The 13,330-nt window shown below is 36.0% G+C and overlaps 14 protein-coding genes; 5 read left to right on the forward strand and 9 right to left on the reverse strand. All coding sequences in view use genetic code 11, as the record gives it.

The window, feature by feature from the left end:
• Positions 1 to 46: 46 nt before the first annotated feature.
• Positions 47 to 2,211, reverse strand: clpP (ATP-dependent Clp protease proteolytic subunit). One transcript has 3 exons: positions 2,141 to 2,211; positions 958 to 1,249; positions 47 to 274 (listed from the first exon to the last, which is right to left on the reverse strand). The coding sequence occupies exons 1-3, from the start codon at positions 2,209 to 2,211 to the stop codon at positions 47 to 49; spliced, it is 591 nt and encodes a 196-aa protein (YP_538961.1).
• A 410-nt stretch (positions 2,212 to 2,621) lies between these two features.
• Positions 2,622 to 4,148, forward strand: psbB (photosystem II 47 kDa protein). The gene has a single exon. The coding sequence runs from the start codon at positions 2,622 to 2,624 to the stop codon at positions 4,146 to 4,148; it is 1,527 nt and encodes a 508-aa protein (YP_538962.1).
• Positions 4,149 to 4,324: 176 nt separating this feature from the next.
• On the forward strand, positions 4,325 to 4,432 carry psbT (photosystem II protein T). The gene has a single exon. It carries the CDS (start codon positions 4,325 to 4,327, stop codon positions 4,430 to 4,432), a length of 108 nt encoding a protein of 35 aa, YP_538963.1.
• A 60-nt stretch (positions 4,433 to 4,492) lies between these two features.
• psbN (photosystem II protein N) lies at positions 4,493 to 4,624 on the reverse strand. The gene has a single exon. It carries the CDS (start codon positions 4,622 to 4,624, stop codon positions 4,493 to 4,495), a length of 132 nt encoding a protein of 43 aa, YP_538964.1.
• A 104-nt stretch (positions 4,625 to 4,728) lies between these two features.
• Positions 4,729 to 4,950, forward strand: psbH (photosystem II protein H). Its single transcript has one exon. The coding sequence runs from the start codon at positions 4,729 to 4,731 to the stop codon at positions 4,948 to 4,950; it is 222 nt and encodes a 73-aa protein (YP_538965.1).
• Positions 4,951 to 5,077: 127 nt separating this feature from the next.
• On the forward strand, positions 5,078 to 6,545 carry petB (cytochrome b6). One transcript has 2 exons: positions 5,078 to 5,083; positions 5,844 to 6,545. Exons 1-2 carry the CDS (start codon positions 5,078 to 5,080, stop codon positions 6,543 to 6,545), a joined length of 708 nt encoding a protein of 235 aa, YP_538966.1.
• A 208-nt stretch (positions 6,546 to 6,753) lies between these two features.
• petD (cytochrome b6/f complex subunit IV) lies at positions 6,754 to 7,993 on the forward strand. One transcript has 2 exons: positions 6,754 to 6,761; positions 7,519 to 7,993. The coding sequence occupies exons 1-2, from the start codon at positions 6,754 to 6,756 to the stop codon at positions 7,991 to 7,993; spliced, it is 483 nt and encodes a 160-aa protein (YP_538967.1).
• A 180-nt stretch (positions 7,994 to 8,173) lies between these two features.
• rpoA (RNA polymerase alpha subunit) lies at positions 8,174 to 9,163 on the reverse strand. The gene has a single exon. The coding sequence runs from the start codon at positions 9,161 to 9,163 to the stop codon at positions 8,174 to 8,176; it is 990 nt and encodes a 329-aa protein (YP_538968.1).
• A 70-nt stretch (positions 9,164 to 9,233) lies between these two features.
• rps11 (ribosomal protein S11) lies at positions 9,234 to 9,650 on the reverse strand. Its single transcript has one exon. It carries the CDS (start codon positions 9,648 to 9,650, stop codon positions 9,234 to 9,236), a length of 417 nt encoding a protein of 138 aa, YP_538969.1.
• Positions 9,651 to 9,792: 142 nt separating this feature from the next.
• On the reverse strand, positions 9,793 to 9,906 carry rpl36 (ribosomal protein L36). Its single transcript has one exon. The coding sequence runs from the start codon at positions 9,904 to 9,906 to the stop codon at positions 9,793 to 9,795; it is 114 nt and encodes a 37-aa protein (YP_538970.1).
• Positions 9,907 to 10,358: 452 nt separating this feature from the next.
• On the reverse strand, positions 10,359 to 10,763 carry rps8 (ribosomal protein S8). Its single transcript has one exon. The coding sequence runs from the start codon at positions 10,761 to 10,763 to the stop codon at positions 10,359 to 10,361; it is 405 nt and encodes a 134-aa protein (YP_538971.1).
• A 153-nt stretch (positions 10,764 to 10,916) lies between these two features.
• Positions 10,917 to 11,285, reverse strand: rpl14 (ribosomal protein L14). The gene has a single exon. It carries the CDS (start codon positions 11,283 to 11,285, stop codon positions 10,917 to 10,919), a length of 369 nt encoding a protein of 122 aa, YP_538972.1.
• Positions 11,286 to 11,417: 132 nt separating this feature from the next.
• Positions 11,418 to 12,965, reverse strand: rpl16 (ribosomal protein L16). One transcript has 2 exons: positions 12,957 to 12,965; positions 11,418 to 11,816 (listed from the first exon to the last, which is right to left on the reverse strand). Exons 1-2 carry the CDS (start codon positions 12,963 to 12,965, stop codon positions 11,418 to 11,420), a joined length of 408 nt encoding a protein of 135 aa, YP_538973.1.
• Positions 12,966 to 13,124: 159 nt separating this feature from the next.
• rps3 (ribosomal protein S3) overlaps positions 13,125 to 13,330 on the reverse strand; it is a 657-nt gene continuing 451 nt past the window's right edge. Inside the window, exon 1 of the mRNA in view lies at positions 13,125 to 13,330. This exon is cut by the window's right edge and continues 451 nt beyond it. Within this exon, the coding sequence (YP_538974.1) occupies positions 13,125 to 13,330 (206 nt within the window).

Below are 13,330 nucleotides of genomic sequence, written 5' to 3' on the forward strand. Positions count from 1 at the left end.
TTGTGGATTGGTGTTAAATCGTTGCTATTGCTATTTGTTATTTAACTTATTTAACCGCTACAAGATCCACAATTCCATGAGCTTGGGCTTCTGTTGCTGACATAAAAACATCTCTTTCCATGTCTTCGGATACAACCCATAGGGGCTTGCCCGTTCTTTGTACATAAACCCTTGTGAGGCTTTCGCGAAGTTTCAGTAGTTCTTCCGCTTCCAGGATAAATTCTCCTGTTTGTGCCTCATAAAAAGAACTAGCAGGTTGATGGATCATTACCCTGATGATATAACATAATAAAAGGTTCTTCTAACTCACATAATGAGGCGAGAAGAATAGCTAAAAATAGCTAAAGAATAATAAGAAAAAAAGATAGAATTGAACAACCGTACAGGCATTTTTTGTGCATTGCATACGGCTTTACAATGGAATTCTCTTTTTTCTTTCATCGAAAAAAGAAAAAGAGAAAATATAGAGAGCGTCTATTAGACCCAGATCACTAAATAATCCAATTACCACCCTTCTTTTTTTTTTCGGAAAAGTTCAAAAATACTATGATGGCTCCGTTGCTTTATATATTTATTTCGTCTGTGATTCAGCAATCCCAAAGTTTCTTTTTTTTTCAAAAAAAAGAAAGAAAAAAATAGTCTTTTTTTTTCGTACTCTTTTATTTTATAACATAAATATTGTTATAAATATTGTTAATAGCCTCTGGTGTGAAAAGAAAAAAAGTTTGTGACGCTGAGATGGGCCCACGAAAGCTAAGATAAAATTGGAAATGCCCTTTCTCTCATACTACTCTTTCGATACATAATCTAATGGTTTGAAAAAAAAAAGAAATCAAAAAAAATATCATATCGAATTCGAAGTGCCATGCTATTATTACTTACTAATTCATATTTCATATGGCGAAGGCATAGTCTTCTTTTTTCTTTCCATCAAATAAAAAAAACTCATTGGCGCCGAGCGTGAGGGAATGCTAGACGTTTGGTAATTTCTCCTCCGGCCAGGAGAAAAGATCCCATTGAAGCAGCCAATCCCATGCATATTGTATGCACATCTGGTTGCACAAATTGCATAGTATCATAAATAGCTACTCCGGGTATTACCCATCCGCCAGGAGAGTTTATAAACAAATACAGATCTTTGGTATCATTCTCTATACTGAGATATACCATAAGACCAATAAGTTGATTCGAGATCTCGCTATCAACCTCTTGGCCTAAAAAAAGTAATCTTTCTCGATAAAGTCGGTTGATTAGGATAAAATTGTATCCCTTAGTAGCCGTACAGGCACCTTTTGATGCATACGGTTCAACAAAAATTGCGAAAAAAAAATCAATGTGTAGATTCCAGCCATCCTTCGTTTTTTCTAGTGTGCCTTTTCTAACTTCTAATTTCTAACGAAGGGGCTTTTTCTTACATTTTTTAAATAAAATGAAATTAAAGAAAGATAAGTTTTGGCCCGTTTTCCTATAATCTATAATATAGAAAAATTCGCTAAACTTATCGCACAAACTTTTCATTGATCTATTTTTTTTTCATTGGGATTCAATCCAAATCACGATGTCATTTTCTTGTTCCTGAATGGGTTTCATCAATTTTTTATTCAATTTTTTTAGGTTTATGCTCTACTCCGAGTAAAGATCCGCCCGATTTTGATTTGCGCATATAGGACAAATGACCCAATACCACATCTTTTTGCTATGATTTCATTTCCTTTTTTATTTTAATTCCTTTTTCTTTCATGTTTTCCGCCAAATATTCAACGTATTTCTCATATTATTCGATTGATTAATAGTTTGAAATCGTTCTTATTTCTATTTCGAATTTGTAAATAAAAAAGATTTATGATTATGATATAGGTGGTAATCATAAATGTATTACCAATTGGGTTTTTTCTAAACGGAGCCTGGATGCTTCATTTTTTCGGTCCAACCAAGCCAACCATAAATCATTCTAATTGAAAATATTAATCTGGATACCCCCCAAAAAAAATGAAATGGATCTCTAATTGCACTTCATTACACTTCACGCTACAAATTTTTGATAATTCAATCAATCTTTTTTGGGCGAAACAGAGGATATCTCGATCGGGCGAGAGAACGGGGGAATCCCATATGACCCAATATATTTGACAAGTCGCACTATACGTCAACCCAAACTGCATCTTCCTCTCCCGGATTTCGAAAAGGAACTTTTGGAACACCAATAGGCATTAAAGGAAAGAAAAAGAATTAAATACTATATTTCACTTTGATCTGGAAGCGTAATAATGGTCTTAATAATATTGGCCTCATATTTTATACATAGATAGAATAAGGCCATAAAATAAAGAAAGACAGAATGAATGAAAGAGAATTCTTACCAATAGGTCCTTTGAATGATGAACAAATAGGGATACGTTCATTCATAAAAAATAGGATCAACCCCCATTGCGTATTGATACTTATCGGGTATAGAATAGATCTGCTTCTCTTTTTTCTTCTGAGCCGAATTCTTCCCTTAATTACTAATGGAATAGAACAAATATTAATCCTTTCTCCGAAAGAATCCACCCAAAAGGGGAGGTATTCCAATGCAATAAAGTTACATAGTGTCTATTTTTCGTTGATAAAGGGGTATTTCCATGGGTTTGCCTTGGTATCGTGTTCATACTGTCGTATTGAATGATCCCGGTCGCTTGCTTTCTGTTCATATAATGCATACGGCTCTGGTTGCTGGTTGGGCCGGTTCAATGGCTCTATATGAATTAGCCGTTTTTGATCCCTCCGATCCCGTTCTTGATCCAATGTGGAGACAAGGTATGTTCGTTATACCCTTCATGACTCGTTTAGGAATAACCAATTCATGGGGCGGTTGGAGTATTACAGGGGGGACTATAACAAATCCGGGTATTTGGAGTTACGAAGGTGTGGCCGGAGCACATATTGTGTTTTCTGGCTTGTGCTTCTTGGCAGCTATCTGGCATTGGGTATATTGGGATCTAGAAATTTTTTGTGATGAGCGCACAGGAAAACCTTCTTTGGATTTGCCCAAGATTTTTGGAATTCATTTATTTCTCTCAGGAGTGGCTTGCTTTGGCTTTGGCGCATTTCATGTAACAGGATTGTATGGTCCTGGAATATGGGTGTCGGACCCTTATGGACTAACTGGCAAGGTCCAACCTGTAAATCCGGCGTGGGGCGTGGAAGGTTTTGATCCTTTTGTTCCGGGAGGAATAGCCTCTCATCATATTGCAGCAGGGACATTGGGCATATTAGCGGGCTTATTCCATCTTAGTGTCCGCCCGCCCCAACGTTTATACAAAGGATTACGTATGGGAAATATTGAAACCGTCCTTTCCAGTAGTATAGCTGCTGTCTTTTTTGCAGCTTTTGTTGTTGCCGGAACTATGTGGTATGGTTCAGCAACTACCCCCATCGAATTATTTGGTCCTACTCGTTATCAATGGGATCAAGGATACTTCCAGCAAGAAATATATCGAAGGGTTAGTGCTGGGTTAGCCGAAAATCAAAGTTTATCAGAAGCTTGGTCTAAAATTCCTGAAAAATTAGCTTTTTATGATTACATTGGCAATAATCCGGCAAAAGGAGGATTATTCAGAGCGGGTTCAATGGACAACGGGGATGGAATAGCCGTTGGGTGGTTAGGGCACCCTATCTTTAGAGATAAAGACGGGCGTGAACTTTTTGTACGTCGTATGCCTACTTTTTTTGAAACATTTCCGGTTGTTTTGGTAGACGGAGACGGAATTGTTAGAGCGGATGTCCCTTTTAGAAGGGCAGAATCAAAGTATAGTGTCGAACAAGTAGGTGTAACTGTTGAGTTCTATGGCGGCGAACTCAATGGAGTGAGTTATAGTGATCCTGCTACTGTGAAAAAATATGCTAGACGTGCTCAATTGGGTGAAATTTTTGAATTAGATCGTGCTACTTTGAAATCCGATGGTGTTTTTCGTAGCAGTCCGAGGGGTTGGTTTACTTTTGGGCATGCTTCGTTTGCCTTGCTTTTCTTCTTCGGACACATTTGGCATGGTGCTAGAACCCTGTTCAGAGATGTTTTTGCCGGTATTGATCCAGATTTGGATGCTCAAGTGGAATTTGGAGCATTCCAAAAACTTGGAGATCCAACTACAAGAAGACAAGTAGTCTGATGCAAGATTGCTTTGTTATTTTTTGCTTCTACTTCTATTTGTGATTTGCCATAGGCTGCTGGAAAAATCTTGATTTTAATCGCTGCCTTTTCTTTGATTCTTGTTCTTTCTTTATTCGGGAGATGATTCCAAATAAACAGGTACGGAAGCTATAATTGTAAACCACGATCGAATTTATGGAAGCATTGGTTTATACATTCCTCTTAGTATCTACTCTAGGGATAATTTTTTTCGCTATCTTTTTTCGAGAACCGCCTAAAATTCTAACTAAAAAAATGAAATGATTTTTCATTATCTCAATTGAAGTAATGAGCCTCCCAATATTGGGAGGCTCATTACTTCAATTAGTCCCCGTGTTCCTCGAATGGATCTCTTAATTGTTGAGAGGGTTGCCCAAAAGCAGTATATAAGGCGTACCCAGTAAAACTTACAAGTAAACCAGATATAGAGATGGCGACTAAGGTTGCTGTTTCCATTATTATATAATTTCAAGATCACAATGGGTCTATGATAAGATTGTTTATTTACAGCGGAATGATATACAAAGTCAACAGATCTCACTGAATACAAAATAAGATTTATGGCTACACAAACCGTTGAGGGTAGTTCTAGATCTGGTCCAAGACGAACTGTTGTAGGGGATTTTTTGAAACCATTGAATTCGGAATATGGTAAGGTAGCCCCTGGATGGGGAACGACTCCTTTGATGGGTGTCGCAATGGCTTTATTTGCGATATTCTTATCTATTATTTTGGAGATTTATAATTCTTCCGTTTTACTGGATGGAATTTCAATGAATTAGATTCACAAGAATCACGAAGCCTCGCGTTTCAATACAAAAATGGAAACTTTTAGTTCTCGGATTTTTTAGCCCCATTCTATTTCGGTAGTTCGACCGCGAAATTTATTTGTTTCTGTATTTCCGGAATATGAGTGTGTGACTTGTTATAATTGATCCTATTGATAGTACAGAAAATGGGTCTGTCATCTTGATCGAGATAGTTTTATCCCGTCGGATAGTCATTCTAGTATCTGGAGCACGGAATATATGAAATGGATCACAAAGTATTTGAACTATGATTCATACTTAATATTCAAACCTCGCGGCCGGACTCAAAAAAAAAATTCAAAGAAAGAGTTATATTATTTATAAATCGAAAGATTTTTTATTCTTTCAAACTCTCATTTAGTTTATGCTTATTTTGATCAAAGGACAAACCTTTCTTTTCTTTGTATTTTTATTTATTATATCTATTCTATTGATTGAATAAGTGATGATCCAATGGTTCTTACTCAAAGAATCTTTGGACTTAGTTTGAAGGTTTTATTGAATCATCGCGGTTCTGGTATGAATCTGAAGTTTCAATTGATTCATAGGGTCTTAACAAGAGAATTCCTATCAAAAAGAAAGAAAACAAGAATAAAGCCACATTTCATACAAAGAACAAATCAAAGCAAAGAAAAAGAAATAAGTAGGTAAATAGAAGATTCAAGAGGCCTGTAACGATCAACATAAAGACGACTGCGCCGACTTGATTTTTTGGCATTATAATTACAACTACAAAAAAGAGCTTTCGGATTTTCACTCTTTTGTGTCTTCAGATAAAATTGAATGAAAAGATTAAGAAGTTTCAAACTTTCTATTCCATATCCGTTTCAGCTAATACTTGGGTGTTTTTGTTTGAGCTGTACGAGATGAAATTCTCATATACGGTTCTCGGGGGGGGGGGGTCCTCTTGGTTTACCTATCTCAATAAAGTCTATGATTGGTTCGAAGAGCGCCTCGAAATTCAGGCGATTGCAGATGATATAACTAGTAAATATGTTCCTCCTCATGTTAACATATTTTATTGTCTAGGAGGAATTACGCTTACTTGTTTTTTGGTACAAGTAGCTACAGGATTTGCTATGACTTTTTACTATCGTCCAACCGTTACTGAGGCTTTTGCTTCTGTTCAATACATAATGACTGAAGCTAACTTTGGTTGGTTAATCCGATCAGTTCATCGATGGTCGGCAAGTATGATGGTCTTAATGATGATCCTGCACGTATTTCGTGTCTATCTCACTGGTGGTTTTAAAAAACCTCGCGAATTAACTTGGGTTACAGGCGTGGTTCTGGGTGTGTTGACCGCATCTTTTGGCGTAACAGGTTATTCCTTACCTCGGGACCAAATTGGTTATTGGGCAGTCAAAATCGTAACAGGCGTTCCGGAAGCTATTCCGGTAATAGGATCGCCTTTGGTAGAGTTATTACGTGGAAGTGCTAGTGTGGGACAATCCACTTTGACCCGTTTTTATAGTTTACACACTTTTGTATTACCCCTTCTTACTGCTGTATTTATGTTAATGCATTTCCTAATGATACGTAAGCAAGGCATTTCTGGTCCTTTATAGAGAATATAGACCATAGCTATATTGTAACCAATAATTTATCTTATTACTTGGGGGAGGAACAATAGTATTTCATTGCTACAAATATGGATTATTGAAAAAAAAAATAAGACATGTATTTGGATATTTCCTTTCAACTACAACAATATTCTAGTATTTATTTGATATGACATGAATAGTTGAAGGGAATTCCCCGAAGAGAAAATGGATTATGGGAGTGTGTGACTTGAACTATTGATTGGGCCGTGCAGAAATATGCCTTTATCTGCTACATTGGAATTCACAACCAAATGTGTCTTTGTTTCAACCACCGTGTAAGCCCCATACAAAGGATAGGCTGGTTCGCTTGAAGAGAATCTTTTCTATGATCAGACCTGACGATGTTGTGTATAAATAGGGCTCCGTAAGATCCAGTAGAATAAGTGATTTGGCATAATCAAAATTAGATTTTAGTTTTTTTTTTACTTTCTTATCTTAATAGTATGAAAATGCATTCATTTCTTCTGCATCGACCCGATTTAATTATACTATCGGAGTGAAACAAGGGATCTAAAGAAGAGCAAAGGCTAGACTATATTAGTAACAAGTAAATCCTTTGTATGTAAAAAATCTCGATATATTTTTGGGATAAAGGTGAATCGCAAGGCCTAAGACGACCCATAAAGCACTTGATCACGATCAATTTTGTACGCCTACTTGGGTATTGAGCATTTACCTGTAAAAATGAAATTCCTTGGAATGTATAATTGCAACTCCGTAAAATGGAATCGGGTAACTTTTTTCTTACATATGGAACCATTCATATATGTGGGGATAACATATAGATTTATTTTAAACATATAGAATATAGATTTATTTTATAGGTATCCGTTTGTATCCATTTGATTCGATTGACTTTTGCTTGAGCCGGATGATGAAAAATTATCATGTCCGGTTCCTTTGGGGGATGGATCTAGAAAAATTCACCTATCCTAATAACAAAAAAACCTGACTTGAACGATCCTGTATTAAGAGCTAAATTAGCTAAAGGTATGGGTCATAATTATTATGGGGAACCCGCATGGCCCAATGATCTTTTATATATTTTTCCAGTAGTAATTCTCGGTACTATTGCTTGTAACGTGGGCTTAGCGGTTCTAGAACCTTCAATGATTGGTGAACCCGCGGATCCATTTGCAACTCCTTTGGAAATATTACCTGAATGGTATTTCTTTCCTGTATTTCAAATACTTCGTACAGTACCTAACAAGTTATTGGGTGTTCTTTTAATGGTTTCAGTACCCGCGGGATTATTAACAGTACCGTTTTTGGAAAATGTTAATAAATTCCAAAATCCATTTCGTCGTCCAGTAGCGACAACCGTTTTTTTGATTGGTACTGCAGTAGCCCTTTGGTTGGGTATTGGAGCAACATTACCGATTGATAAATCCCTAACTTTAGGTCTTTTTTAAATTGAATCAATTAAAAAAAAAATATCATGATGTGCGTATCTAGGGAGTAGTCACTTCAAAGGCAAAGTGAATTCTCCCTAGATACATTTATTCAATTCTGGTCCGAATCTATGGATTGTGCTGAAGGTTCAAAATCCATTGGATTCAAAATTTTGATAAATCAATTTCGAAATGCTTTTTCTACTTCTTTTCTAGAATGCCCAATATTTGTTTTACATCTTCTATGCGAAAGTGTTCAATTTTCATAAGGTCTTCTCGACTGTTATTCAAAAGGTCCAATAATGTATGTATATTGGACTTTTTGAGACAATTATAGATCCTGGGAGGCAATTCTGATTGGTCAATAAAAATATATTTCAATGCTATTTCTTTTTTCTTTTTTGTTAGTTTAACTAATCTATCATGAAACGGAAAAAAAGGTAAAGTAACATCGTGTTGATTGTTTTCTAAATGTAAGTTTTCTTCTTCCGTATGTAGAAAAGGAATAAATAAATCAATCAAATTGCGAGAAGCTTCATGAAGTGCTTCTTTCGGAGTTAAACTTCCATTTGTCCATATTTCTAGAAAAAGTATCTCCTGTTTTTCATTATCATTCCCATAACAATGAATACTATGATTCGCATTTCGAACAGGCATGAATACAGCATCTATAGGATAACTTCCGTCGTGAAAGTTCTTTGGCGTTTTTATACCGTATCCTCTATTTCTCTCGATTTGTAATCCAATACACAAATCAATTGGTTCGGTTAGGCTGGCTACATGCTGTGTATTATCAACGATTTCCACAGAAGGTGGTAAGATGATGTCTTGAGCAGTTACATATCCGGGACCCTTGGCACAAATAAAGGCGTTACGAGTTCCATACAAATTCCCTCTCAATACAATTTCTTTCAAATTCATTAAAATTTCATGGACTGATTCTTGAATACCTACTATGGTAGAATATTCGTGGGGTATTTTCTCAGATTTTGCACGTGTAATGCATGTTCCTTCTAGTTCTCCAAGCAAAGCTCTTCGCATCGCAATGCCTATTGTGTCGGCTTGGCCTTTCATAAGTGGAGACAGAATAAAGCGTCCATAATAAAGGCGCTTACTATCTGTTCTTGATTCAACACACTTCCACTGTCGTGTCCGAGTCGAAGTAGAGACTTTTACTTTCTCTCGAACCATAGTAATATTATTTTATTTGATCAGATCATTGAATCATTTATTTCTCTTGAAATCTCTTTAGTGTTTATTTCTACACACGTCTTTTTTTAGGAGGTCTACAGCCATTATGTGGCATAGGGGTTACATCCCGTACGAAACTTAATAGTATACCACTTCTACGAATAGCTCGTAATGCTGCATCTCTTCCGAGACCAGGACCCTTTATCATAACTTCCGCTCGTTGCATACCTTGGTCTACTACTGCTCGAATAGCATTTCCCGCTGCGGTTTGAGCAGCAAAAGGGGTCCCCCTTCTTGTACCCTTGAATCCACAAGTGCCGGCGGAGGACCAAGAGATTACCCGACCCCGTACATCTGTAACAGTAACAATGGTATTGTTGAAACTTGCTTGAACATGAATAACTCCTTTTGGTATTCTACGTGCACTTTTCCGTGCACTACTGCGCCCATTCCTACGTGAACCAACTTTTGGTATAGGTTTTGCCATATTTTATCATTTCATAAAGATAAGTCAGAGATATATGGATATATCCATTTCATGTCAAAACAGATCTTCTATTTTTATTTGTTTATCGCTTTCTTTAAGATTAGTTTCTTTTCTTTCAGGAGTTCTTTTTAGAATAGAAAGATTATCCTTGTCTTTGTTTATGTCTCGGGTTAAAACAAATTACGATAATTCGTCCCCTCCTACGGATTAGGCGACATTTTTCACAAATTTTACGAACGGAAGCCCTTATTTTCATAGTTGTTATTCCTTAAATTTTTCCGAATTCGCTTATTGGAAGAAAATAACTTTCTTGAAATTTGAATTGGATCCCCCCGAAAGAAATCTTGAAGTTGAAAAAACTACCTAATCGTTCGAATCCTTGTTGCGAAGTCTATAAATTATACGCCCCCCTGGTTGAATCATAAGCACTTACTTCACTTTTGTTGACTCTATCCCACGTTGGTAAAACTCTCCCGAAACATAACCTAAAATCAGATCTTCATTATCTAAAGGAATCCAGAGTGGGAGTGATTTACTAATTAAATTAAACCTTCATGAATCCATTTTTTTGTTCTTTTATTCCAGGTAAAACTTCCTTGACGTATCAACTACCGTAGGGCAGGAGGAGTTCTATTAGACAACCCGTGCTTTTTTCTTTTTTTTTTGCACAAATGGAGAGTTTCGGATACAATTCGTATACCGGACAGATTACCATATAGAACACAAAATTTCTCCACCGATTCCTTCTAGTCGAGCCTCCCGGTCTGTCATTATACCCCGAGAAGTAGAAAGAATTACAATCCCCATCCCGCCTAAAATCCTAGGAATTTGTTGATAGTTAGAATAGATTCGTAGACCTGGTCGACTGATCCGTCGTAAATTTAAAATAGTTCTATGTGGTCCTTTTCTATTCCGTCTATGTCGTAGGGTTAAAACCAAAAAATATTTGTTGCGTTCCCGATGTTTCCTTACGTTATCGATAAAACCTTCTCGTAAAAGTATTTTAACAATGTTTTCAGTGATGTTAGTAGATCCTATTTGAATCGTTCCTTTTCTATTCATATCAGCATTTCGTATAGAGGTTATTATGTCAGCAATAGTGTCCTTACCCATGGTAAACTAAAATTTTTGTTGCTCCCGAATTTTGATATAACCAACGTGGTCTTTTTTTTTTACTTAGTAAAGGTATATACGTGAGACACAATCTACTAATTAATCTATGCCATTTAAATACTCTAAATACTCTAACTATACTTGGGTCTCGTCTTATAATACCTCGGGAGCTAATGAAACTATTTTAGTGAAATTTAACTGTCTCAATTCCCGGGCGATCGCACCAAAAATTCGAGTTCCTTTTGGATTTCCTTCTTGATCAATGACAACGGCAGCATTGTCATCATATCGTATTATCATCCCGTTGTCGCGTTTGAGTTCTTTACGAGTACGTACAATTACAGCTCTGATCACTTCTGATCTTTCTAGAGGTGTATTTGGTACTGCTTCCTTGATCACAGCAACAATAACGTCACCAATATGAGCATATCGGCGATTACTAGCTCCTATGACTCGAATACACATCAATTCTCGGGCCCCGCTGTTATCTGCTACATTCAAATGGGTCTGAGGTTGAATCATTTTTGAAATCTCTTTTTTCAATGTAACAAAGGACGAAGAAAAAAAGAAATATTGTTTGTCAAAAAAAAAAAGGAAACTCGCAATTGTTTTTTTATTCCCAAGACAAGACTTCTTTCCTTTGGTTCTATATTCCTATCCTGAAATAATGAATTGAGTTTTTATAGGCATTTTTGACGCCGCTATTGAAATAGCCTTTCTGGCTATATTTTCGGCTACTCCGCTCATTTCATAAAGTATTCTGCCCGGTTTAACGACAGCTACCCAATACTCGGGAGATCCTTTCCCCGAACCCATACGTGTTTCTGTAGGTCTTACCGTAACGGGTTTGTCTGGAAATATACGTACCCATATTTTTCCACCACGGCGTACATTTCGTGTCATTGCGCGGCGCCCCGCTTCTATTTGTCTAGATGTAATCCAAGCGGGTTCAAGTGCTTGAAGAGCATATCTACCGAAACAAATCCGATTACCTCGATAAGATATCCCCTTCATTCTTCCTCTATGTTGTTTACGAAATCGGTTTCTTTTGGGGTTATAGTTGATGGTTGTTGTTTATGAATTCCATCTCTACTACAGAACTGGACATGAGAGTTTCTTCTCATCCAGCTCCTCGCGAAAAAAAAATGAATAAAAAAATATTTAATTCTTAATCTTAAGATATACGGGTAGTTAATGAATAATTGAATCTTGGGATTCTTTGCTTTGCGATTTTATCTTATCTATTAGAAATTTGTATATCTTGTTTGGATCTATTGGATATATATATAAGTATAAGGAATTAAACACGGATTCTATTTCTAGATAATGTCTTATCTTGGTTTTGTTATAATGTTATAACGAATCTTTATTTTGTTTTTTATCATATTCATATCAGATTCAGATCGACAAAAATGGAACAATCAAATAAAATGAAACTCAAATTTTCGCGGGCGAATATTTACTCTTTTTCTAGTTCAGTTGTCGGGTTAACCCATGACCTCTCAGAATCAGAATAAAAAGAAATGCAGTGGTCTCTGGTTTGTTCCGCCATCCTCCCCGATAAATCATTAGGATTCGTTTTCAATAGAATCCTCTGCATTCACGGGTTCCGTCGTCCCCATCGCTCTCGATTAATGCTTAGGTCTGAATTCTCCAATGGAGCCTTAATTTATTAATATTTATTAATTTAATTTTTTAATTTAATATTTATTTAATAAAATAAAAATAAAATTTCTTCTTGAGTCAACCTTCTCAGTCTTTATTGACTTAAGTTAAGGCTCTTGATTTTTTCTTCAATGAACAGATATTCATCTAATTATTGATGAATCTCTATTGATGCTCTATTACATTGCTCTTTATGAGATGCTTCATAGACCTTACATATTGGAATCCTATATCATTTCATTGCTATTTCTGTTTCTCTCTTTCTCTCATCCTTCTATTTATCCACATACTTTTTATTTTGCTTCACAATTTCGATCTATTCATAATCAGATTGGTTTTGTCTTTTACTTAATGCAAAAAAAATTCAGTTGCTATAATGATATGACCAATATATCATATCTTGACTGATTCTTTGGATCCAGATAATCCGAAGCGATGAGTTGGTTATTAGTGCTATAGTTATTAGCTTATACTGTGGTCCGCCCATTTTTTTTGAATCCTAAGCCTAAAAAACCCAACGAGTCGCACACTAAGCATAGCAATTATATCAAATGATCAATCAAATTTTTATTTAACCTTATAGAATTTAGAACTGCTCATTTTTTTATTTTTATGTTCAATCAAAAAATCAAAGAATTTGTCATTTTTTGTTCTATCGCAGAATAGAACGTAAAGACAAGTAGAGTCTTATTCTTATTATTCTTCGTCTATAAATATCCAAATTTTGATTCCTAATACCCCATAGATAGTTCGAACTCTATAAGAGCAATACTCAATTTTCGCTCCAATGGTTTGTAGAGGAACCCTACCTTCTCGGATCCATTCGACACGTGCGATTTCTTTTCCGTCGATACGCCCTGCAATTTGTATTTGAATTCCTTTTGTATCCGCTTGCTCAGTTA

The sequence above is a fragment of the chloroplast genome of Gossypium hirsutum (genome assembly GCF_007990345.1).
Source record: "Gossypium hirsutum chloroplast, complete genome".
In the NCBI taxonomy this organism is placed as follows: Eukaryota; Viridiplantae; Streptophyta; class Magnoliopsida; order Malvales; family Malvaceae; genus Gossypium; species Gossypium hirsutum.